The 25,205-nt window shown below is 40.1% G+C and overlaps 2 protein-coding genes across 2 annotated transcripts; one reads left to right on the plus strand and one right to left on the minus strand.

Moving 5' to 3' along the window:
• Positions 1-1,872: 1,872 nt before the first annotated feature.
• aff1 (AF4/FMR2 family, member 1) lies at positions 1,873-11,362 on the plus strand. Its single transcript, XM_072454752.1, has 19 exons — positions 1,873-2,020; positions 4,334-4,442; positions 4,545-5,210; positions 5,947-5,988; positions 6,065-6,151; positions 6,221-6,242; positions 7,079-7,109; positions 7,188-7,317; positions 7,408-8,172; positions 8,237-8,316; positions 8,406-8,622; positions 8,713-8,762; positions 8,830-8,893; positions 8,963-9,099; positions 9,185-9,250; positions 9,320-9,413; positions 9,486-9,526; positions 9,615-9,826; positions 9,896-11,362. Exons 1-19 carry the CDS (start codon positions 2,004-2,006, stop codon positions 10,018-10,020), a joined length of 2,955 nt encoding a protein of 984 aa, XP_072310853.1. The 5' UTR covers positions 1,873-2,003; the 3' UTR covers positions 10,021-11,362.
• Positions 11,363-11,436: 74 nt separating this feature from the next.
• Positions 11,437-24,695, minus strand: LOC140367957 (uncharacterized). The gene is made up of 50 exons (XM_072454753.1): positions 24,503-24,695; positions 23,901-24,046; positions 23,552-23,664; positions 23,348-23,478; positions 22,939-23,162; positions 22,452-22,558; positions 22,261-22,379; positions 22,049-22,184; positions 21,736-21,818; positions 21,542-21,661; positions 21,347-21,448; positions 21,130-21,288; positions 20,967-21,049; positions 20,458-20,602; positions 20,350-20,394; positions 20,115-20,282; positions 19,927-20,046; positions 19,726-19,836; positions 19,624-19,656; positions 19,067-19,201; positions 18,847-18,993; positions 18,635-18,769; positions 18,383-18,540; positions 18,168-18,312; positions 18,042-18,096; positions 17,904-17,970; positions 17,671-17,804; positions 17,559-17,602; positions 17,310-17,483; positions 17,064-17,218; positions 16,862-16,975; positions 16,668-16,783; positions 16,402-16,556; positions 16,122-16,327; positions 15,725-15,902; positions 15,426-15,650; positions 15,139-15,308; positions 14,993-15,063; positions 14,815-14,915; positions 14,541-14,657; positions 14,331-14,468; positions 14,105-14,259; positions 13,909-14,008; positions 13,588-13,823; positions 13,260-13,443; positions 12,559-12,807; positions 12,294-12,476; positions 11,897-11,956; positions 11,677-11,828; positions 11,437-11,600 (listed from the first exon to the last, which is right to left on the minus strand). The coding sequence occupies exons 1-50, from the start codon at positions 24,555-24,557 to the stop codon at positions 11,556-11,558; spliced, it is 6,504 nt and encodes a 2,167-aa protein (XP_072310854.1). The 5' UTR covers positions 24,558-24,695; the 3' UTR covers positions 11,437-11,555.
• Between the last annotated feature and the right edge of the window lie 510 nt (positions 24,696-25,205).

The raw sequence follows: 25,205 nt of genomic DNA on the forward strand, positions 1-25,205 counted from the left end.
GGTGTCGTTCTTCATAGAGCGTTTTACTGAATTCAGATTTGGATTTCTTTTGACAAATAAAAAACAATGCAAAAAGTGGCTCCCTCTTCCAGGAACATGATCGCGTGACTGAGCAGAGCTTCTACAGGACGTTCCTCCTGTTTCCTGACGCCACAGCACCACCTGTTGGCGGTCTACAGTACAACACAGATGTCATTGTTGCAATTCATCATTTAGTTTGGAAAACATAGCCTGTAGATGTAGTTATTTAGTCTGGAAGAGACTGAATCCAAAATGGAATGAGAATGACTCTTGGATGAGCGTTTAAACGTCTTGTTGTCGTGTCCAGATGGCTACAAAACATATGACATCACAGATGCGACACTAAAGCTAAAATACAATTTGGAGGACAGAAATTGTCTTTTTATTTTTATTTTATTAGAGAGGAAAAGTAATTGACATTTCCACCCTTTGAATTCTATATAGTTGCTCAGGAATGTAAAGAAAAAAGAAGACTTAAAATCATTGGTATTTAGATTTAATGTCAGTTAATTATTGATATTACAAATATATGGTACTATGATCTACTACACTTTTGTCTCCATTCAGACATTTTTAACATTCTGCAGTCATAGCATTTTAAAGGGTCTATACATTTTGTTTTAATGTTTCGGGTTTATGAATAATCATTATTTTTTTTATGGGGAACAAAATCATTTGAAGGCTGCAATGTTTTCCATTCACATGTTTTTGATACAAAATACATATATATTTCTTGACAATGGGAATCATGATGTGTCATTCTGCTCTTAAGTGTCTCTCTTACCTCCTGGATGGGCCTGGCTCATAGATCCATGGTCTGGATCATGGTCTGGATGAGTCTGGATAAGTCTGGATGAGTCTGGATAAGTCTGGATGATGGTCTAGATGAGTCTGGATGAGTCTAGATGAGTCTGGATAAGTCTGGGTGAGTCTGGATAAGTCTGGATGATGGTCTAGATGAGTCTGGATGAGTCTGGATAAGTCTGGATGAGTCTGGATAAGTCTGGATGATGGTCTAGATGAGTCTGGATGAGTCTAGATGAGTCTGGATAAGTCTGCATATGTCTGGATCATGGTCTGGACATGGTCTGGATAAGTCTGGATGAGTCTGGGTGAGTCTGGATAAGTCTGGATGAGTCTGGATGAGTCTGGATGAGTCTGGATAAGTCTGGATGAGTCTGGGTGAGTCTGGATAAGTCTGGATGAGTCTGGATGAGTCTGGATGAGTCTGGATAAGTCTGGATGAGTCTGGATGAGTCTGGATAAGTCTGGATAAGTCTGGATGAGTCTGGATGAGTCTGGATAAGTCTGGATGAGTCTGGATGAGTCTGGATAAGTCTGGATAAGTCTGGATAAGTCTGGATGAGTCTGGATAAGTCTGGATGAGTCTGGATGAGTCTGGATAAGTCTGGATGAGTCTGGATGAGTCTGGATGAGTCTGGATAAGTCTGGATAAGTCTGGATGAGTCTGGATAAGTCTGGATGAGTCTGGATGAGTCTGGATAAGTCTGGATGAGTCTGGATGAGTCTGGATGAGTCTGGATAAGTCTGGATGGGTCTGTAGTTCTCTCTAGTCTGTGGGACCGTACCACCTCAGTCTGTACGGGGGGACCGTATGACCAAAAAGGTACATGTACACAAGCGTCACCTTTTATTCATGACGTTTCTCGTAGTTAAACATTGTAATGCACAACAGGGAAACACGTTGTTGTTAAAATAAACGCCTTTCACACTTGTCCACACGAGTATATAAAACCAGCCTGTCCCCGGAGGACAAAAGTGGACCGGTCCAAACAAAGCAGCCAGAGTTCACCGGAGTTCACTTTCCACGCTCGTAAACCACCGGAATCTCGCCATTGGGGGTTCCGTTTGGAGTAAAACATGTTAACTTTATCGGTACAAAATGTGACACAAATGACGAGTCGGTGAACCGGGCCGTGTCAGAAACACATGAGTCCGCACGGGCAGGAGGTGGGCGCACCATGACATCTCAGCGGAGGTAAGTACAGCTGCGGCCGACAACTTAAGCAAGTATTAACTAGACTTTTATTCCAAAAGCACCGGACAAAAGCCTCCGTGGGCCTGTTCTCTTCCCTGCTGCGATTGTTAAATGTGCAAGGATAAGGTTTGGCGCAGTTTCAGATCGCGTGGATTCAGAGTCAGCTGGAACCTCCACGAGCTGCTGAAGTAACAAAACAAAAGCAAGGCCACAGTTTAAAGGGGCAATGTGTAACTTTCCTGCTCAGTTTCATGCAGAGGATGTTGCTTTGCCTGAATGTTCTGCAGTTAAAGTGTACTAACCTATCTCCATGGCCAAGTGATCTGTGGAGAGGTGATGCAAATGTATGTTTTTGAAATGATTGTGATTGTGATTTAGTTTAAAATCAAATGAATAATATTCTTTTACAATTTAAAAAAACAAAAACACTTGAGTTGATTAAAGGCAACATCCAGTGATACAAGAAAAGAATAAACAGCAGAACAACAGAACTTGACCAGAGTGAAAATAAAACGTAAATAATAATCAACAACTACATATCAAAGAAACAAAATCATGGCATATTTAAATTAAAGTCCCAATTGGTCCAGAGTCTTTCAATTTTTTCTATTTCCAAATTAAGTCTGAATGTAATTTTTTTCCATTTAAAAATGTTTCAGTCAGAGGATTATAATGGACATGACTTTGTTTAATTTCTTGATTATAATAACTCCTTATTTGTAAATACCTATAAAAGTCCTGTTTCCCCAAGCCAAGGATTCTTTCCACATGTCAAAGCTTGTCCTGTGATTTTCTTTTACAATCTACTAAACACATACCTTTTGTTAAATTTTGAATTTGTGCTGTTAGGTGTGAACTTTTGATCCTAAGCCAACCAGTTTAGGTTTTAACATCTTTGATTAGTTTGTTTGTTTTGAGTAGCTCCTTTCATGTTGTAAGAGCAGACTTCAGCCAAGGATTCTCCACTTCCTCCAAATGACTCAAGCGTCTGTCATCTGCCAGTAAAGCCTGCTCAGGAACCCTCTGAACAACACCACTCCCAATATTTTTCCATTGGGCTTCATATTCTTGGTGACACCAGCAAAGCAATGCTCTGATTTGAGCTGAAATAAAGTGTTTTTTTTCAGACAAGGTTAACCCCAACTTCCTTTTTTCTTTTGATAATCGCGAAGTTTAGAATCTGATGTGAGTTTTCTTGCCTTGAGATTGTTTTATTCCACTCGTCAAACAGCCAGTTGGGGATGGAAATTGGAAGAGTCTGGAATAGATGATGAATGGATGAATGTCCATCTGTTTATTTTAAAGATGAATACATTTCTTCTATAAAAACAGCAGGTTTATATCCATCATTTTTATTCTGTTATGATGCAAATCACCCCCAAAAGGTGAACTCTCACAACCTAATATGGCCAGATCCTTATGTTTATGAATATGTTTAATATAAGAATGTAATTGCACATGAATGTTAATAATAATGACTGTATCCCAAGACGGCACTCCTTGACCTGTTGTCATGGATACTTCCCTTTGGGGTTACCAAAAAGATGAGCCCTGTGTCTTGGTTCTACTTCCACAATGACACAAGTGATCTCATTTATTGACACTATCTAATCTATTTAGAGAAGTGGTTTCTTTTAAACTTCTTGGCTATGTCAGCTGTGAATCGTATTGAGAAATCCTCTTTGTCATAATTGTGCATTAGTCTGTATTATTCTTTGTTAAATTTGGCACAAGAACAAGATCCACTTTTAACGCCCAACGTGAAGAGATAATATATAAATTATACATTTCAAAGGAGACATTATGTTTTTGAGGTACTTCGTATTGAACTAAAACATAAGTAGATCATCATTGTACATTTTATTCATCGTAAACCGCAATATTGATTGAAAATTGCTTCGTAATTGAAACAAGTCTATTGACTTCCTGATAAAACTGCAGAATTGATGGTGACATTTCACTGTAACACACAGCGGCTTGCCATTTTTATTTTTGAAAAGTGGCTGCGTGACATTTTAAAACTCTTATGTACACTCTGGAGTCTGGTTCAGGGGATGTGGGTGGGGATCGGGGTAGGTGAAAACAGTAATTTTCTGATAGGACAATACAGGATTACTCAAACATGCAAGGATCAATTAGAATACAACTTCGAGTAGTACGCTAATGATGAGGAAACACTGTTCATTGAAGTTGATTTAGCATAATATGTCCCCTTTAATGATGTCTACCATTATAATGATGATGTTTCTAGAGATGCAGGGGTGTCTCGTTAACAATGCAATTAATGGTATTTTAATTTGATGTCCTTATTAGCCATGAGGAAAGAAACCGTCTCCGTCTTCAAGCCTGGGAACAGAGAAACCAGGAGACCAGCCAAGCCAAAGGACCAAACACACTGCATCTGTTTGGACAACCATACAAGGTACACGTGTGTTAAATAATGTTTAATCTCCCTTTTGTAATGTCGGCAATATGGGCAATTACGATTTCACCGCCTTTTTCCCTCCCTTTTGCTTATTTTCAGACAATTAAAGGGGATGAGCTTTCTAATCGGATTCAGAGGATGCTTGGTAGTTACGAAGACAATACCACCGCTGAGCCGTTCAGTGTTCCTTCCTCCTTAACCTTTCCACTTTCAAGCTTCATCCATCATATATCTGAACCTCCATCCCGTCAAGTGTGCCACAACTCCCAAATTCAAAAAGGCCCCTGTGCCAATCCTCCCTCAACGAATGCTTTGAGTTTTCCTAAAAGTCACAGTCACGAGGAGTCACCGGGCTCCAGTCAAGGCAGTCAGTTGATCCACTCATCGCTACAGGAAACGGCTCCTAGTGACAATGTCAACGACAGGCAGTTCACCACCTTCGAAAGACCTCAGCACCAGGGGCCTGCTGAAAACACTAATCATGTCAACATGCAGGTCTCTTGTAAAGATACATCCTCGCCACTGAGCAGGACAATTGGTATGTTAAATCCACAAGCTTTCCAGCCGCTCTTGTCCCATAAGCAGCCCAGCGCTGCCTTGACGCAGAAGCCCACGGCCTATGTGCGGCCCATGGATGGTCTGGACCTGGTGGCGAGCGAGTCTCCTGAGCTTAAGTCTTCCCCGGAGCATTGCACCAATCTACCAGATGTCGCGCTCCAGAAATCCATCCAGGGAAAAGCAGACTTGTTGCCACAGTTTTTGGAGGTGAGTAAATAAACAAAAAGTATATGGTTAAGAATTAAACAACGGTAGATCTGCGTAATGCACAGACCTGAGTTGTTTACTGTACTTGTACCACGGCCACAAATGAAGTGGTTCACCTGTGAATCTGCAAAGCCTGTTTACGGTCTCCAAACGGCTAAAATATAAATTTTTTCTTAGTTTTACATGAAGCAGCAGTTGAGCATTTGTTTACCCGTTGCTATGGTGATGGCCACAGAGCAGTGATTATAGAATGTGGTCAAACTGCTGCTGTGTTAACGAGATTACCACACAGTTATCACTGACCTTGGTATAACAAAAGTGACTCATTTTTTGGAGTATTCTAATAACAGTACTCAAGAAATACTGTGTCAATTCATCAGAAATGCTTTTAAATGCATTAGTTGAGGTTTAAGTGGCACACAAATTAGAATAGGGAATAGATTGTAAATATCACTTGTTTGAAAGATTACAGCTATTACTTTTTTTTACTATTAACTATATGCATGATATTAAAATGTTGCATATCTTCAAAACAACATTGAAGGTATTATTGATAAGCATTGCCCACCTCTAACTGATGACTTCACCTCTGTGCTCAGCAGGACTGTTCAGCTTTTTCGACATCTTACATAAGTTCTTAAAAGCATTCCTGACTTGCAAATACTAGATATCTTTTGATATTTTAAGTTTAAATTAATTTATTTTATTTGTATATATTTTTTTTTCTGTTCTGCAGACTAAGACAAGTGAGCTTCAATGTATAGAAGATATCTTAAGGGTAAGTGTTTGGCTTTGATACGGTCTATTGTGGCTCACATAAAATAAATTAATATTATATATTTTAATTTTTTAAGGAAATGACTTGCTCATGGCCTCCACTTCTAACTGGTATATGCAGCCCTCGTCCAGACCAGCCACCAAAGCCCCCATGCTCTGTCGAAGTAATGCTTCATATGATCTGTGTTGCATTTCTCTATGTTGGCTTTCTAACACTTCTTTTTTCTTTACAGGAACTCAATCCACCTAAACAAGGTGAGTAAGAAAGAGCTTATGGACGATGACCACTAAGGATGTCGGGATATCCTATCATTTTAGTGTTGCAACCATTATTGTGGGGAGATACATCACAATTTTACGATCATTCACGATCATTCACGATTGTTGGCAGTATGACTGGAAGCTTTATGAAATCAAACTTTCTGAATGAAAAGTAACAATCTCGTCACATAAACGGCTAGATAATAAAAAGTACTTTACTTATAGTTTGGCATTTTTGGGGAATAGAATGAACTGATATCACTCCTTGTTGCTGCATATGATACTCAAGTATTACTTTATTAGTTCCTACTGTTACACACCCGAATAATCACAATGAGCCAGAATAACGTTGACATCCCCAGTGATCACATCTTGTTTCTCAGGTTTGAATTTCTTATTGTGTTGTGACTTGAACAATCTTGAACAAGTGCGTGTTGTTGGGCTCGACTAAAGACATGTCCTGCTCAGCGAGTTGTCGAATAAAATGCTAGAAACTATCCGGCATCTCTATGATCCGACCGTTTATCCGTCTGAAACTGCTCTCAAAAGACAAACAACTGACAGGAGTTCATGCTAAAAAAAAAAAGCCATTTACAGTTTACAGAAAAGTGCTTGGAAACTTTAAAACACACTCAAATGTTCAGCTAACTCAGTCCATATCTTCTGTCTGCTGTTGTGTCAGATAAATATTCATAATATAAATAAAATGATCAACTAAACTAAAACGACTAAAGAGGATTAAGGGTTTTGGCTCATAATAATAGTAAAAAAAGATTCCTGGCTAATTAGTTGTATTGATTAATTCATTTTAACTATGATGTCATCCGCAGAACCATCCCACTCACACCAAAGTTCATCAGTGTAAGTCAAAACTCTCTTATATTACACCAACTGCTGTGCCCTGTGGTAACACTTTGTATTTCATCTATATTTGCCAAGTTTGTCGGCCGCGGCGCTTTCAGGTGTAGTAGATTCTGTCCGTTCCAGTGATTCAGAAAGTTCTAAATCTGCGTCGGAAAGTGAGAGCGGCACAGATGATCCTCCGGTGAACGCCTCCTTCCAAAGCGAGGTAATTACCGTACATGTTTTTATTATATTTTATTGCTTTTGTGTGGAAATTACATTTATTACAGTGCTGTCGTGGTGTGTTATTTTATAGCCGGCACCTGCGTCGATGGCGTCTGGGGACTGGCAGCTGGATAAATTAATTAAATTCAGGCAACAAAATTACAGGAGTAAAAGTCAGTGGGCTCAAAGTCCGAAGCTCTCGCCACTGACGGATGACTTGAATAGTACACAAGCTGCTGTGGACGTCTTCAGCCCTGCCAGGGAAACTCCAAATCTACTTCCTTTGCCTGAAAAACCTATAAACATCGCCACATGTCAAACGGAACGCATCGAGCCCTCTGAACTGGAGCAAACCGAGGAGATGCGGAACGGAGGCCTCACTGATCACTTAGACCGGACTTCAGCTCCACAAGAGGAAGAGCCAAAAGTCACAACGGAAAAACGACATCGTAAACAAAGCAAAACCCGCAGAGACGGCGTCGTTTCTGGACGTGACGTTTCCACCAAGCGCAAAATGAAGGAGAAAGTCAGGCCCGAGGTCTCGACGGCCCAACGTGATCAGTGCAAATCAAAACATGCTTCTTCTTCTGATCACACTGACCTTGACCCAGCGTGTAGTTGTGGCAAAGCAAAAGAAGAAGCCGGACAGAAAAAAGTGGCAAAGTTGTCGCAGAAAGATAAATGTACGAGTGGGTTTTTGCCGGGTGACAGTAAGAGCACGCTGTCCTTAATTGTGAAAATTAATTTAAGTTTCCTGTCAAAAATCCCACGGACTTCTGGCTCGCTTGAAACCAATATCGCACCGCTCTGCACTAAAGATGACAAACCACAAAAAGTCACCAACAGTAGAAAGAATGTAAGTGATTATTGTAGAAAATGAATGAGAGAAAATGTCACGTTACATTGTACTTTCATTTTAGGACAAGAAAGACCAAGCTTGTCCAAAGAAGAAACGGAAACTGCAAGGCCATAATCCTCCTCTGCACACCGCCAAACCTGAGTAAATTTCAGTTCAGTAACTCATTTATGAAGAAATGTTTTTTTTTAGTATTCTTATCTTCACAATCTTTCATGTTTTAACACTTGTAGAAATTCCACTCCATCAAAGGCCGTCGAGAAAAGAGTCAAGAAAAAGAATGAAATGTCCCATCTTTCATCAACCGCCAGGGACTCGAGCGCTCCAAAGTCTAAAAAGCACACGCAGCGCTCTGATAATGCATCACAGTTGAACACGGAACCAGTGAAAGGCTTAAGTAATCATAAGAAGAGCTCTGGAAAAAACACGGAAGGGTCGGCTGTGCAGAAGGTCAGAAAGAGATTCGAGTTAACCAGCAGTTAAGTCATGTTTGAGTGCAATACGTTGTGCTGAACTTCGAATCCCTGATGTTTTTCTCAGCATACCAAAGAATCTCAGAGCGCCAGGCCTCTGCTTAAGTTTGAGGAGCGGTAAGTTCCTCTTCTTCTTGTGCGTTTGATAGGAAACGTCTGTCTGTTCACTGTCCTCCTCCTGCAGCAATCGTCCAGTGAAGCATTACATCAGAGAAGCGAAGCGGCTGAAGCACAAGGCCGACGCAGAGGTTATGCTCTTATCTGGTGTGGTACTTAACCCGAGACATATGCGACCCAACTAACTGTGGCTTGAATAGATGGACAAACTTGGTAAAACGTTTCACTACCTGGACGCAGCTTTGTTCTTCATCGAGAGTGGGATTGCCATGGAGACTGATCCGCAGATCTCGATGTCTTCCTACACTATGTTTGCGGAGACGGTGGAGCTGATAAAGTACGAAAACGAAAACGCTGAAATAAGTGTAATACGTGACTGTGCAGTAGATAAAACGAGTACGCTTTATTCTTCTTGGTCATAGATTTGTGCTCAAGCTTTCAAACTCGGAGGCCTCGTCTCCAGCAGAAAACGACTTCATAGCTTTGTGGTGAGAAGCTCAAATGTATCTTCAATATTTGTTTGAATTGGAAAAGATCGTATTTTCTTTTGTGTTTAGTTTGAGGTGCCAGGCGCTCCTGCTGCTGGCCATGTTTCACCACAAACAGAAAACAGCACTTACATATTCAAAGACTCTTACGGATCACTTTAATGTAAGATTCATCATTTATAAGTTATGAAGTGAAAATGCCACACTAAATGCATGTATTATTATACCATTATAGAACTCAAGCCATTCTGCTCCAGAGCCATCTACTTTTATCAAGTAGGTGTTTTCAATAACTCTTTCCTCATATTCCTTCATCTGAGTGACGTTTGAGTTGTTTGACACGATTCCCTCTGCGCTCTGACAGAGGAAAACCTTCTCCAAACAGCTCTTCGTGTGGACCTCCTGCTCGTCTCAGTGGTGCTGCTCGTCTCAGTGGTGCTGCTCGTCTCAGTGGTGCTGCCGTCGTTCCTCAGGACATTGGGCGAGTGGCATTGACCTATGTCAACATCACAACACTGTTTTTAAATGCTCACGACTTGTGGGAAAAGGCTGACGAGTTCGTTGAAAAAGGAAGTGGTAAGGAACATAACGATGACATTAGATTTTTGTTGTACAATGAAATGTCATGACTGCTATGGATTCTAGGATTGTCTGCAGAGCTCGACAAAGTCATGGGTCGTCTGAGCCTCACTTCCACCATGAGCTCAATGGTTCGCTACATAAAACAAGGGCTTCACTGGCTGCAGATGAATGGCCCAAAGGTAAAGTGAGCCAGCGCCTTCTAGTCGTCACATCCTGCTTCAACTGAACACCAAAATAATCTGCTGTGTGGAGTGACCACCAGTACATATTTGAAGAATGAACTGATTGATATTCAAATGTGCTGCCACACAAACTTTTAAAACGTAATCAAATTTGGCTTAATTGATGAACTTCCGATAAAGAGGTGTAAATTTAGTGCCATGAAGTGACCTTGCCATATTGTTATGATAAAAATACCAATGCCAATTATTCCAGCCATTATTACCACAAACATGATTTGTACCATTCCATTTGTACTATATTATGTTTTTTGTCAGTAATGCAATCATTTTCTTGCTGGGATGTTATTCCTATTCCTATTCTATTTAGATTTTTGTTTGATTTAAATTAATTTGTTCAGTATTTTCAACTCATCAAAGTCGTAACAACTAAATCTGAGAGGAAATGATTGGTTGTTGTACTGGCTGTATTTCGATTTTTTTTCTCTCATCAGAAGAGTAATTATAATTCGCGATATGAAGGCCTGATTTAAAAACGTGCACTGAACATAAACATCTAAGAAGACACAATGAAGAATAGGTCTGTGTATCCGGAATATGAAATATGTTTTCTGAAACCCAAAAGGATGTGCTCTTGGGCAGAAGACCGTGTCAGTTGAGACGCAGTAAAAACACGGGTCCTAAAGTTGGATGTGCCTGACTGTAATCATGCTGTAGCAGTTTGTTGAAATGTAATTTTGGACAAGTCATTTCATGTTTTGCACATTAAGTCGACATCTTTGTCCTGTTCCTGAGTTGGCTGTGAAATGTGGCGGCGTCGCCTTCCAGCGGAACGTCTTTGGCCAAATGGAAATTTAGTTTTGTCTTTGCACTTACAGTATGTGTGGTCACCTGAGTGGGAGAGTGGTTCAATTGCACGTTTTCTTTCTTTTTCCAATGGATCATTTGAAGACATGATGAAGGTTATCCTGGTCTTCAGAGGACTTTGTTTCAAACAATACTAGCTTTGTATTTCAATGCGTTGTTAACATTGTAATTAGAAGAACAAAAATAGGTCATGTCATGTAAAAGTAAAGGCTTCTTTTCTCACATGAATGAAGTCATATTTTGTGTAATGAATCTGTATGCTGTTGCCCAGGGAAATCAGGAGTATTTTATTTATAGCTGTTGAGATGAAGATCTGAGTTAACGGCAGCCAAAGAAAATCTAATTAATTACCTGACTGTCATATAATTTGTCTTTTCCTGTTCTCTGTTCTTGTGTTTTCAAATGGCAGTGGAAGATTTATTTATGCATTTACAATAAGTTTACACTTGACTTTGCTCAAGTCAGTTTTTGTGACAAAGTTTTGTTGGAGTGAATACTGTTGAATAAAGAGATACATGATTATTTTATTCTTAGGAATCACATTTTTAAAAGAAAATTTGCAGCAACTCCTTACATCATTTGTATTGCACATATTCTAAACTTTACAAGACAATATACAAAAGATTTTAAAAACACGGCCCACATTTATCTTAAAAATAATATGTCAAACTGTAAACCTAAGTGTCTGACTCTTCTGCAAAGTTGGGGTTGGTGAATGCGAGCTGTAAAAGAAAAACAAACGCTCAGTTATACAAAATATTAGATTTGTTCATAACCCAGATCAGTCTAATAACTCACCACATCCACTTGTTGAGTATTTCTTGTTGTTCTTGGCAGGCTGATATTTCTCAGTTTATATCCTCGTACATTAATGGCATAATACAAAAGTCCTCCAATCAGGCAGACAAATATAATGGCTCCGATGATTGCACCAGCGATCAGTCCACCATCTACAGCAACAAAATACTGGTCAACGTGTGTAAAATAAAAAAACAAGTGTTTCTACAGTTGTGCTCACGGTTGACATCTGGACCGTCAGTGGGGAAAATCGGATTCCCTCCATCATCCGTTGCATGATCTGTAAGAAAAAAACATTTAGAGTAGGGATGTTAATAAACTATATACATTTATTTATTTTGAAATTTGTTTGTGATTTTTATATTTTTTTTGACATGACCAAACATTTGTGGAGTAAGTAATTCCCTTACATACACATTTCAGTATAAATTATCACTGCTCTAGTCTGTAACCAGCTTTATGAAATCAAACTTTCTGAATGGTAAAGTTAACAAGACATAAACAGAAATGAAAAGCACTTACTTTTTGGATCATCTTATTGTAAGGTTTTCATTCTAACAAATAAATTAACCGTTGAATTTTGACATCCTATATTAAGATTATGTGCTGTATTTTACATTGGCGGTGGCGGCATGCATAGCCTCTCTTCTGTAAGCAGTCGTTGTCGTTCCAGCGGCCGTCAGGATACAGCTCGACACAGTTCTCCTCCGCGACCTGCCCGGGATGAAACGCCGCGTTGGGTTCGCCCTGAGCCCAGTTGAAGAATCCCACGGACGTTTTATCGGTCCAGGCCCAACCAACTACATCAGTCAAGATATATAAAGAATGCAGATAAATGTCTCGGTCACCTTTCCCAAATCGACAATGCTTTGGTGGGCTTACAGTTTTGGTCTCTTGTGAGGCCAATCCAGATGTTGTGCACTTTGGTGTAGTTGAGGTTTCTTATGAACTCGACATCTGCTCGGCTGTGGAGCGATACCAGATCGGCCTTTACCCCCTCGCAGTAGTGTCTCGAGTCTGGCCAGGAGTACCCCATTTGACCGTTGTAAACAAAGTAACAGTGGTGTCCGTATGGCACAAATCCCGGCAGACACTTTCCACTACCAGGACGAGGAGTGGGCGGGGGGTTCTCTGGTAAACACAATATAACAGAATAGGTTCAGGTTCAGGTAACTTTTATCTATACTCATAGGTAGATGGGTTGGATTCGGCTTCCATACACCACACACACAAACAATCAAATAAAAACAGACATAAGATCATAGATTAAAAACAGAAAAAGTACCCCAGTGCTGAAAAATAATAAAGATCTTGTATAAAATCACCAAAAGAGCTCAAAGTTCATCATCAAGTCAGAAAAGCATGAAAAGCATGAAAAGGGTCATACAAATGAACAATTAAGGTGCAGGTTACAGCTTATTTAGCAGACAAACAGCTGCTGGGATAAAGCTGTTTTTGAAGCGCTTTGCTTTACATCTCAACCCTAAGAACCTTTGCCCAGATGGAAGAAGCTGAAGCTGAACAGTTCCCACAACATACTGACAGTTCTGATTGTTGACGATAAACAATGACTGATGTTTTACCTTTAGAGATCTTGCAGATGTAAGGCTTGGCGTCACTGCATTTGGTGTCGTTCCATGTGCCATGAAAGAAGTGTGAAGCGTGCATGCTCACACAACCCTCGCCCTCTACGTTACTGGGTTCGCCCGGCCCCCACTGCGTGAAGAAAATTGGCCATCCATCTGTCCACATGTACGAGCCGTCTTCCTGCAGATCAAAGCATTAACATCACGTAGAGAAAACAAACATACTTTTACTGAACGCTTCACTTTGTAAGCCTGCTCATTACAAGTTTATTCTACCCACTTTTATGTCTTCAGTGGGTGGTCACATTAGTCTGACTGCGTGTACCTTGCGTTTGAGTCCAATCCAGGCGTCTGCTTTTCCCTGCAGGACGACTCCAGCCACAAAGGCTTGGTCGTAGCTCATGTCGATGCTGGCCAGGTTCCCTCCTGCCTGAGCACATGCTGTCTGAGCTGCATCCCAGGTGGCCGCTTCTTCAACCAGTTTGTAGCAATTCAGGTACCAAGAGATGTACCCGGATGGACATGGATTCGGTGTTGGTGGTGGAGGGTTGATGCTGCTCGCTGAAGAAAGACCAAAGTTAAAATGCGTTAGGATTGCGATGGATGAGATGAGATTTGGGGAGGAGCCGGTTAGATTGTTACAAACATTTCTCTCTGGAACAGACAAAACTCTGATCCTTGTGACAGGCATCGTCATTCCACTTTCCACTAACTAGATGGTTGTGAGTTACTGCCACACAGTGCTCCTGTTGAATATTATGAAATTACATTAGTTGGAAGGAACTCTCATAGTAGTTTACACAAAATGCAACATGAAATTATTTTTATCTCTTAATTCTCACCGCTCCTTCTGCGTTGTTGGGCTCTTTATCGTTCCAGTTTGTGTAGAGCACAGGGCTGACCCCATCACTCCAGGCGTACTGATTTTCAACCAGAAGATCAGACAGGCCAATCCAAGTGGGACGCTCCAAGTCCCTCAGGTAACTGGATACAAAGTCTAGAGGACAGAATTTAAAATACACATTTTTACTGTCATTAAACCCAAATTGTCCACTGCAGTAAACGCACCGTTCTCATATTGATTGTCAATCACTGCCAGCTCTCCTCCTTGCTCTTTGCACCAACTTCGTGCATAGGACCAGTTGGCTTGGATGTCATGTTTTTTTCCTTTGAACAAAAAGCATTTGTTGTTGAACCGTAGCCAACCTGGAAAATAAAGTACACTGTAAGATTGTAAATTTTACTCAAAAAGATACTAGATGTATTTAGAAAACTGGCCTGCTGGACAGTTTCCTTCCCAGGGCTGTGTCGGAGGGGGAGGAGTATGATTATCTCCAGGGAGCTTCTTACAGACATATCCTCCCATTCGACCACAGTTGGCATCATTCCACCCACCTGTGCAGTAAACATTTTTAGTAATAGTACATTTCAGTTTCCATTGCCAAATATCACTGTAAACAATTATTTACGGTATATTAATTTGATCTATATCTATATCACTGATATATTATATTATATTATATTCATAAATGCTTATGTAGAAGACAGATACCCTGATGCCTGTTCATCTGCACACACTGTTCTTCCCCATTAGCATTGTTTGGTTCTCCTGGGACCCAGTGGGTATATGACACTGGGGATAAGTCCACCCACCTGTTGAAAGAAGAGACATTTGATATCGTCCACAACAGAAAAAAGCAAGGTGGAAAACAAAACATAACATGTCTTACATGTATTGTCCACTTGCAATACCAAACATTCTCATTCCAATCCAGGCCACAGCAACATTTCCTGTTCCAACCTTTAACATGAAATCAATGTTCTTTTTTAAATAGTCCTGTAGTTTCCCCATGTATTTTGTTCAAAAGACAATTACCATAGTGTTGACATAGGCCTGTTCATCTTTGCTATGAATTGAAACCAAAGTTGCCTTCTCAGCATAGCAGCGAATCATCGCCGTGTGGAAGTCCACTACATCAGTGTCGTTATAATAGTAACAGATGTTGTTGTTCTTCCTCCAACCAGGATTACTGCCACAATCCGGAGCTGTGCATATAACAAAAACGATAACATAGTCAAAGGCAATTCCTTTTTAAATTATATGTGCAGAAGGTTAACAGTAAATGCTTTATTTACTCAAATATAGATATGATCGTGGTGTACCTGGTACTGGAGGAGGAGGTTTTGGTGGTAAAATCGGGTTCTTTCCTTTAGAAATCTCGCAAATCCAGTCCTGATGGGCGTCACAGTTCAGGTCGTTCCACCAGGAATAGGTCCCATTGGTGCTGCTCACCATCTCCACACAGTCCTCCCGGCCCTCATGGTTATTCGGCTCTCCATGAGCCCAGTTGGTGTGAGACAGAGGGGAGCCATCGCTCCAAGAGTAGCCTAGTTTATGTGCAAGGGGAAATCATTTTTTAGAACATCAAACAGTTTGGTTCAGTCATCGTTCGTGAAAGTACCTCCTTCTGTCGGGTTGCTCCTGAGACCAATCCACTTGCTGGTGCCTTTGCTGTACAAAGATAGAAACTCCTCCTCCTCCTGGTTGTGGATGCTGACCAGATTTGCTCCTCTTGATACACAGTCTTCATATGCTGCTTGCCAGCTCTTCTTTTGGGACCAGTCTACATTATGGAACAGCTTTAAGATAAGAAAAAAAATTATCACTGCAGGGAATTTGAAAAAATAGCACGGAAAAAATCACCTGTTGGTGAATTTGAATGTGCAGTGAGTTGACCTTATTCTAAGTTATAAGTAATTTTAGTTCAATCTAATCACGCTGTGCAAAGTGTCTCATATTTTAACACCTTGGTACCAGTTGATTAGTCCTGGATTCTTATAATAAATAAAATGAATTACCCTGTAACAGTTCCTAAAGTGGGCCAGAGCAGTCCAGGTGTCTGCACAGCCCTGAGCAGGTGGAAGCGTTGGGGCCATGGTGGGTGGAGTGACATCAGGTCGTGCTTTCTCACAGATAAAAGCAAACTCTTCTGAGCATTGTTTATCATCCCAAAAGCCACCAATCTGACCCGCAGTCATGGCAACACAAGTACCATCTCCATTATCTACAGGATCACAAGGTTTTATCCTTTGCATTGGAAAACAACCCGTCAAACAGTGTTTAAGTTTAAGCATGTACCCGGTTGGTTTCTGTCCCAGTGGGTAAAGGTTAGGGGTAATCCATTGTCCCAGATGTAATCCACCCCACCTGTAGCTCCACCTCGCGCTCGAAGACCAGTCCACCAGAACCCATTCTTACCAGAGAGCATTACTGTGAAGTGGGACTGCTCGTAACTGTATAAAAATGTTCACATTTTATCATGCATTTATTGCATATGCAATTAAATCTATAAAACAAGTCATTCATAATTTATTTTGCATGTTGTACTTTATGTATTAACTCACATGTCTCCAACATGCACCAAGAAGCTGTCCTGAGCTTTACAAAATGTTTTAGCATCTTCCCAGCTTCTTGCCGTTTCCTCCATCCAGTAGCAGGAGTAACCATATGCATTCCACCCCTTGCATGATGTAGACATTTTAGACTAATGTAACTCAATTATCTGTATGTCAAAGACATGATGCAAGCAGCTCTGTACCTGAGGACATCCATAGACTGTGGGTTGGGCCGACGGCAGAGGGTAATGTGCTTTGGGCATTTTACAAATATAAGTATTGAGTTCTGTGCAAGAAATATCATTCCATCGGCCGCTCTATGCATGCAATGAAGATATGTTAGAAAATGCTACAAGGAACTACAAGTTATTGAAGGGTAATAATTACAGCAGCAAATTGACTCACTCTCTGTAACATCTCTACACAGTCCTCACTAAAGCCGTTATGGTTATTTGGTTCCCCTGGAGCCCAGTAGGTAAAGGTGACTAAATGTCTGTCAGACCAAGTGAAGAAACCAGTATAGACAAGGTCATTTAGCCCTGTCCACACGTTACTGGTCTCTGTATGGAAAATGTAAATACAATAGGAGATTTAAAGGAAACCTTTGTGCATTGTCAAAATTTGTAGACCTGCAATGCCGCCGTGTCTTACCCTGATAGAGGTAACTTTCCAGCCAGCTCTGCTCCGTCATTGAGAGGATGGATACAAGTTCAGCCCCCTCTTTCCTACAGCTGTCCTGGGCTCCATGCCAGGTCTTTTTGTCTGCATAAGGTTTGTAGCAAAACTCCCCAAATTCATACCAATCCAGTCCTTGACACCTCACATCTGGAACAGTATGGCACATGCAATAAAAACATTTCATATCTAGAATGCAACAGGTTAAACACCGGACAAACGTACCCCCATCAGCAAATGTGTAAGAGACTGCATAATTGCCATTAAATCTGCAAAGATAGCCAGTGTTGGATTATCAAATTAAAACCAAATTTAAATCAAATAAAACTTGACGTACTGTCGAGATGTAATGCCATTTCTGGTGGAACCTGGGTAAAAGTCTTGACCTGGAGCTTTCAGTAAAGTGCAGTCCCCTCCAACGTCATCAACAATCACTCCAGCATGAATGGCAGATGCACAGATGTTTGAGTCCTGGAAGATAAATACCGAAGTGTTAACAGTAATGTTAACATTGTACACCACATGTGCAGTACAGAGATTGATTATGTATGTTTAGACAGAGGTACATACACCGCGATATTCTGACGTTCCATAAACCTGGTAGTTTGCCTTTGCACATGCAGCAGGACAATGTACACTGAAAGACAGGTCAACTTGTAATGTGAGCTTTCCATACAAAAGATCTCTTTCAAAATGCATTCCACTTACGTCATTCTATCATTGGCATTATTGAAGTTGGGCTTGTTGGCACAGGTAATTGCATCTGTTGAAAAGACGGACGTTTGAAATAACCCAAACATTTTACTCAGATAATGAAAAAAAATGTTTCCTTACAATCGGGTGTGCATCCTAAGACATCGAAGCGGAGGCCAGTTTGCCCGCTGTATTCCAGAGGCCAGATGCGGATGTATTGTGCCGACACTGGAGATCCCAGAAGCTGCGTGTCGGGTGTGTTTCTGTCTGTCGAGCCTGGGAAGAACTATAAACAAGAACAACATGTCAAAGCACCCACTGCATGAACAGTAACATAGGCTCTGTATCAGCCGTGCCTCTCCATCTGCAGTGTAGTCTTTCCAGGTCACTCCATCCACACTGTGCTGAAGTTTAAATTTGGTGATCCAGTAGTCATTTTGGGGGCACCCCTGAATTACAATCCCTGTGACTTTCTTTGTCTGTCCCAGATTAACTTGAATCCAACTTGAAGAGGCTGTGGTGGTGACATGTGAAATAGCCCAATATGAGTAAGAATACACAAAAAACAAAAACCGCAAAGGGATGTGTTGGTTTAGGGCACAACTTACGGTTTCCTGAAGGCATCCAACAAGCGTTTCCATTCAAGCGAGCTTTATCCGGAGTATTAATCCCCAGAGATGACGAGGCAGAAAGCTGCGCATTGGTGATATTTCCATCTTCAACACCAAGGCCATGTAGGCACACTAAATAAACATATTCACATTTATTTTAATACTTGGTCTGTATGACTTTGCAAATATACAAGAATGAAGTCACTGACCTTTCTGTTCACAGCTGTATGTGATCTCCAGGTATTTGGAAACAGTGGGGCAAGGATCCTTCTCTACATGAGCATATGCAAAGCAGTATTGGCGGTTGTCACAACGCTTCCTGTAGTTAGGTAGAATGCCCTCCACAATGCAAGAACCTGCAGACAACATTGAAACAGTTAAAGCACGCTGAAGTGATATGATAAAAAAAGAAAAGAAAAGGCTCTTCACCGTCAGAAGAACCCAGATGAGGACAAAGGTCAGCGCTCTTTCGTCCATAAAAAGCTGACTGGATGTTAATAACGCTCTCTTGTGGACAGTGGAGAATAGCTGAGGAATCTTGGCAGGCCAAAGCTGTCATAAAACCTAGCAAAACACAACATTGAACAATTATATCTGCATGTTTATTGGAATATACACTGTAATTAATATTTGAAGATCAGTTTGGGCTTCTCAACTATTGAAGACAACTAATTGAGGACAGAGAAAAGAGTAATTATCTTGTCTACAATTTGTCTATTCGTAAGCGTTACTATCATTATTATCATTATCCTAACCTTAAAAATCATTGCTACTGATATAATTTCCCACCGTGCATTCAACATCAAATGAGCTTCATGTGTGGTATGGATGTGTTAAGCAGAAATAGCTCTATGAATTTTACTTTGTAAAAGTAGAAAGATATGAATGTATGATGATGATGTCCTCAAAGCATTTTTTGGGGGTGAAGAGAAGGTTTCATAAAAAAAGAAAAAATACAAACATTATAAATAAAAAATATTCAATACCATCGTGGGGTGGAGGAGGCTCTGGTGTTCTTCCTAAAGGAGGAAACAGCATCAGTAAATCAGTAGTTTATTTATAATGATGATGTTAAAGAGACACTTTACCTTTCTTTTTGCATATGTATCCTCTTTTGTATTCACAGTTGTCGTCATTCCAGTAGCCATTGTTGATAAGAATAGACAAGCAGTCCTCTCCATAATAGTCATCTGGGTTGCCTGGGTTAGACCAAATATACATTATATGCTATGTGTTTGTATATGTATTTATTGCACGTACAGACTGCACTTTTTTCCCCTTCTATGAACCTGTATGCCAGCGAATGTATCTGAATGGTGAGCCGTCTGTCCACTCCCAACCTCCTTCAGTTATTGAGTCATGACCACCCATCCACAGGGAATTCCCAGTCGGACTTGTCTGGATAATACCTGCAATACAACATAATTTAATGACAGGTTAGCGTATTTGTATTACAAAGTCTGTGTTTGTAACGCACCTTGTACAAAGCTCTGTTCGGCAGGATTTGTGATACTGAGGAGATCTCCTCCCTGGTTCTTACAGTCGGTCTTAGCTTCTGCCCACGTCCTCATTGACAGGAAGTTAAACAAGTAGCAGAAGTCGTTAAAAGGGTCAGCCATCCAAGAACCACACTTCTCATTCCATCCTAACAAGAAACAACATCTCACACCCGTGTTCCCATAAATCCATTTTACACTTGAGATGACACAAACCTGGTCCAGATGTTGGAGGTTGAGGAGGTGGTCCTTGTCCCTTAGCTAAAGTTTAGAAAATGTGTGTCAATAAACCAAAACAGACATGCAATGAATTACCAGGAAGACCTTTTTTGCAGATAAAGTCTCTTGTGGCATTGCAGAAGTCATCATTGAGTTTCCCAGGATCTACGGCATTCATTCCTCTGATGTGCACACAGTCCTCATTATCCTGCCAATTGTCGGGTTGATCTGGGCCCCAAGGGAGGAAATCCTGCATCAGACAGCAAAAGATGATATTTTTTCACATAAAAGGAATAGTGATGTAACAATAACCGAAATATTGTCACAAGTCTCTAAATAATATAGTGGGCTGTCATGATATATTTAATTGCAAGTCTCTTTTCTTAAATGCATTACAACAGGTACAGACGTATAGACCATGAACCTCTGCTCCATTTCAGAGCAGGCAACATTCAGGGCATTCAATTCTGTTCTCCACAATATCACAACAAATATTGTACCGGTACTGTGAAATATATTTTTAGTGATATTATTGTACCGTGAAATTTGCATACCGTGACGTCACTAATAAGAATAAAATAGATTCAATTAGAGTAAAAGTTCTTGTGACTTACTGACGCTGTTCCATCAGTGAACACGAACTGGTTTTCAATATTGATGTCATTGAGGCCGGTCCAGGCATTTCCTGGCATATGAGCTGTATAACATAATGTATAGTGTTAGGTGTAAGTATTCTTTCTAATTGCAGTTTTCTATCATATTATATTTACTTCACACCTATTACAAATCCTAGCTCCTCCTCAGAGTGGAAGCTGACCAGATGTGCCTGCTCTTTGTTGCAATGAGCCTCAGCGTCGTGCCAGTTCTTCAGCTCGTCTGTCTCAAACTGATAGCAGAAGTCCTTATACAACAGATACCCAGCATCGCAGTGAGAATCTAAAGAAAACATTAGGTTAAAACAAAATTAAACTTAACTCCAAATGTGTCACCATACCAGGAGGTGATGGAGGTTTGGGGTTCTGTCCCCCAGTCATTTCACAAATGTAGCCCAGACTCTTGAAGCAGTTGGTTGTTTCCCATTTGCCATCATAATTTCCTAGAGTCAAATATAGTCCATTTGTTTAAGTTGCTCTTTACAATTTTAGGAAATGAATGCTATACATAACAATGAGGGTCGGTAAGATCAAACCTGTGTAGATTTGACCACAGTCCCAAAAGTGTTCTGTGTTCTTAGGGAAAGCAGGAGCAAAGTTTGAGAAGTCAAAAGCACTTTTGTCCACCCATTTAAATTCTCCATCTTGATACATATCTGTTTCATAATAATACATTTGATTACATTATATACTCCATTCAGTCTTTGTCTGATTTGTCATCATAAGATACCTGATAGACCAATCCAAAGGTCTGGAATGTCCACTTGGTGAAAATCTGGGAGTTTTCCATTGATAAAGAACTGTTCCTCTTTGCTAAATACACAAATGTCACATACTATTACAACTCTATATTGCATAAAATATGATATGATATGCATAACATTCAAAACAATTAAGAAATATGTAAAAGATGCTCTCAGGTTAATCATAAATGTTTTAAATAAAATAAATACTGAATGTTTTTGGTACATACATGACGATGAGGGGTAAAACCAAAACACAAAACACAAAACAAAGACATTAATAAGGCAATTGTAATGTACCTGTTTATAATAAGTAGGTGACTCCCCAAGTCAGAGCACTTTGTGAATGCATCGTGCCATGTGGTCAGGAGGTTGATGTTACTCACCAGCCAGTAACAGCTGCCATTGAAACTCTGCCACCCTGGAGGGCAGAGTGCTGTAGACAAAGAAATGTGACTGAAATATCTACAATACAATGTTTTGAAAAGTAAAAATGTCCCAAAATCGCGTACTGTTCAGGGGTCGTTTGCACATGTAAGGCCGCTCATATCGACATAGATGTGACCTCCATTTCCCATATTGTTCTGTCGGATCTTTGATGATGGCCGCACATGAACCTACTTGAGGATCTCTGTGAAGAAAGCCACTTTTGAAGGCTTTGATTCTCTTGTTTGACAGAATTTTGATAGATAGCTTTACTTACGGAGAGGGTTCGTTCTCGCCCCAATTTTGAAACGGCAGTGTTTGAGCGTCTGACCAGGCAAACTGCGTGTTTCCTGTTTGAACTTGACATGAGATCTTGTTGCAGTTCTGATGTGATATGGAAAAATAAATATAAAATCCTCAATACAACACAAAGAAAAGGACAGTAAACACTAAATAGACATAATTATTGTACGAAGTCCGGCATGCTTGTCCCATCTGGCCCATAGTCGGTCAAATTAGTCAATTTAAGTCCGAATTAGATTTAAAAAAAAAAATCTCAAGATCTCAATTGTAATGTCAGTCCAGGCCGTGATTGTTGGTGCAGTTTTTGGTCTCTTTTTTTCTGTTATGACCTTCTTTCCTCCCACTAAAAGTATGTTCCAAAGGGATCATTTATTGTGTCCATGGCAGGAGTTTTGAGACCCCCCAAAAAACAGACTGCTGTGCTTTAATCCTTTATATTAAAACTACATCACTCTTCTCACCAGTGTGGACAGTCCAATCCAGAGGTCCGTGTAAGAAGGGTCCAGTCTCCCCACAATGTACTGCTCTTCTACTTGAGAAGTAATGGACACCAGATCCGCCCCCTGCTGCACACAGTCATGTCTGGCTTCTGACCAGCTCTTTCTTGTGTCGGCTTTTAGCTTGTAGCAATTGGAACCAAACGTGGACCAGCCACTGGCCAGGTCACACCGTGGAACAGGGTTTTCTGAAGAACAGGGATACATGTGATTAAAAAAGGCTCCAATCTGCATTTTAATTTAGTTTGCAAAATGAAGGGAGTTGTCAAAAAATATATACATATTCACCTTCCTTTCTCCCCCTTTCAATTTGATTTATAGTGAAAACATTTATTTCATTATGAAGTTACTTTTTATTTATTTTATTTTTCACCTTCAATATATTTACAAATATATTTCCTCTTGATACTGCAGTTTTCATCATTCCACTGCCCGTTACTGTCTCCCACAACGTTGCCACAGTCTTCCTCTTGCCAGTTGTCAGGCTGGCCCTGCCTCCAGTATCTGCAACAAGAGCACGCTCAGTCAAACTTAAAAGTGATATTGCACTTAAGCACAAGGTGTTAATTAGACTTACGAAAGGTATGGAATAAAAGTACTTCCATCACTCCACTCCCAAACGCCTTCTGTGATCTGATCAGTTAGGCCAATCCAGTAGATCTCAGAGGCCACCTGGGTCCTTAGCCAAAGCTGAATAAACAAACATAAACATGAAAATGATCTTAACTTCTCCCTTTAGGTTTGGGGTTTCAAATGCCAAATGCAAACTCGTGGCATAGTAATGGTAAGGTTTATACTTGTGGGTGAATAGTGGCATCTCCACTGAGTTAGGGAGTATTTGAACCAGCAACCCTCCAGCTGGTAGTTTTAGCACAGTACAAATATAAAAATGAATAGAAAATGCGTTGTTTAAATAATTCTCTCACCCTTTCATGGATGTCCAGAATGCTCATAAGGTTAGAATGCTGCCGCTGACAAAAGACATTAGCCTCTGGCCATGTCTTAGTATCAGTGGAAAAGAAGTAACATTTACTCTCATACTCCCTCCAGCCGGTACGACACACACCACGGGCTGGAAAACCAATGGTAAAAACCATTAAAGATCAATGCAAAAATAATTAGACCATATATGCCACATTCCGAGGAGAAATTCGTTCTTTCTTTTTTTTTATAATAAGGAATAGATTTTTTTTTTTAAACAAATTTTAGGTACAATTCTTCAGCCATAAAAGTACCTTAAAACTCTTGGCAATGTTTGACCTAAATTGCTTTAACAAGCTCAGAATCACATGACATTATCGGAAACCTTTAGAGCAGAAAACTACATTGAACCACTTGAATGGCAGGTATGGAATTTAACAAATAAAATGCTACAAACTATAATGCCCAGATCATTAGAGTTGTGTTTGTCTATATCCAAAAGCACCATGACAACAGAATAGTTGAGTTGAATTGTTATAATACAATACAGTCATCATGAATAACAAAATGAAAATTGAATAACAGAATTATTAATAGTGAGACGTACCACCAGCTATAAGAGCAGCAAGGCTCAACAGTTGCAAAGTCGTTTTCCCGTTCATTTTGACTCACGAGAAGAAGTCCCTCAGTACATTCCACCTCACTCCAGCCTGGCACAAAGTAAACAAGTAACGCTACAGCAGATCATACAAGAACAAACTGAGAGGGAATGAGATGAGCGCTGGTTCCAAGTCCTCAGTGTTGTGAGCATCAGCTGCTGCAGTCACCACTTTTCAGCATCTGTCCAGAGTCCAGCACCTGTAAAACACTAATGACTCAATTGACCTGGGATTGTGGGACAAAGGATTGTTTCTTAACGGCCGCTTTAAGTTGATGAAGTACTTTTAATCAATTCATCGAAATGCATAATTTTATTTGTTTTAGCTCAGTAATCAAATTATTGTTTCCTTAAATTGGGAGTAAAAAACTCAAACCAAAACAAAACTTCAGTGTAGTTTTTATTATATTTTACTAATATTTAGTATTTTGATATTTTGAATGTTTTAATAAGGTTGAATATTTGTTTCATAAGTTCAAATTTGCAGTAATAAAACACATCTTACATTCCCCATAAAAGTTTCTATTTACTGCTTTATGTTGGCACTACCTAAACCAGATTTAAAAACAATTATGGATTATATTATGACAGCTTCATATCTGCAACCTCGCTGGTAAAGTAGTAAATGCAAAAGCGGATTGAAGTTTTGTAG

The sequence above is a fragment of the Eucyclogobius newberryi genome, unplaced genomic scaffold (assembly GCF_026437365.1).
Source record: "Eucyclogobius newberryi isolate DKJ021-1_F unplaced genomic scaffold, fEucNew1.0.hap1 SCAF_2, whole genome shotgun sequence".
Classification (NCBI taxonomy): domain Eukaryota; kingdom Metazoa; phylum Chordata; class Actinopteri; order Gobiiformes; family Gobiidae; genus Eucyclogobius; species Eucyclogobius newberryi.

Coding starts and splice junctions, on each gene's coding strand:
- LOC140367957 (XM_072454753.1), bottom strand. CDS start 24,557: ATGAACGGGAAAACGACTTTGCAACTGTTGAGCCTTGCTGCTCTTATA. Junction 22,380..22,451: donor GGCGAGAACGAACCCTCTCC/GTAAGTAAAGCT, acceptor CTTTCTTCACAG/AGATCCTCAAGTAGGTTCAT. Junction 16,328..16,401: donor CTGGGACAGAAACCAACCGG/GTACATGCTTAA, acceptor GTGATCCTGTAG/ATAATGGAGATGGTACTTGT.
- aff1 (XM_072454752.1), top strand. Junction 6,243..7,078: donor ACTCAATCCACCTAAACAAG/GTGAGTAAGAAA, acceptor TGTCATCCGCAG/AACCATCCCACTCACACCAA. Junction 9,527..9,614: donor GAGCCATCTACTTTTATCAA/GTAGGTGTTTTC, acceptor GCGCTCTGACAG/AGGAAAACCTTCTCCAAACA.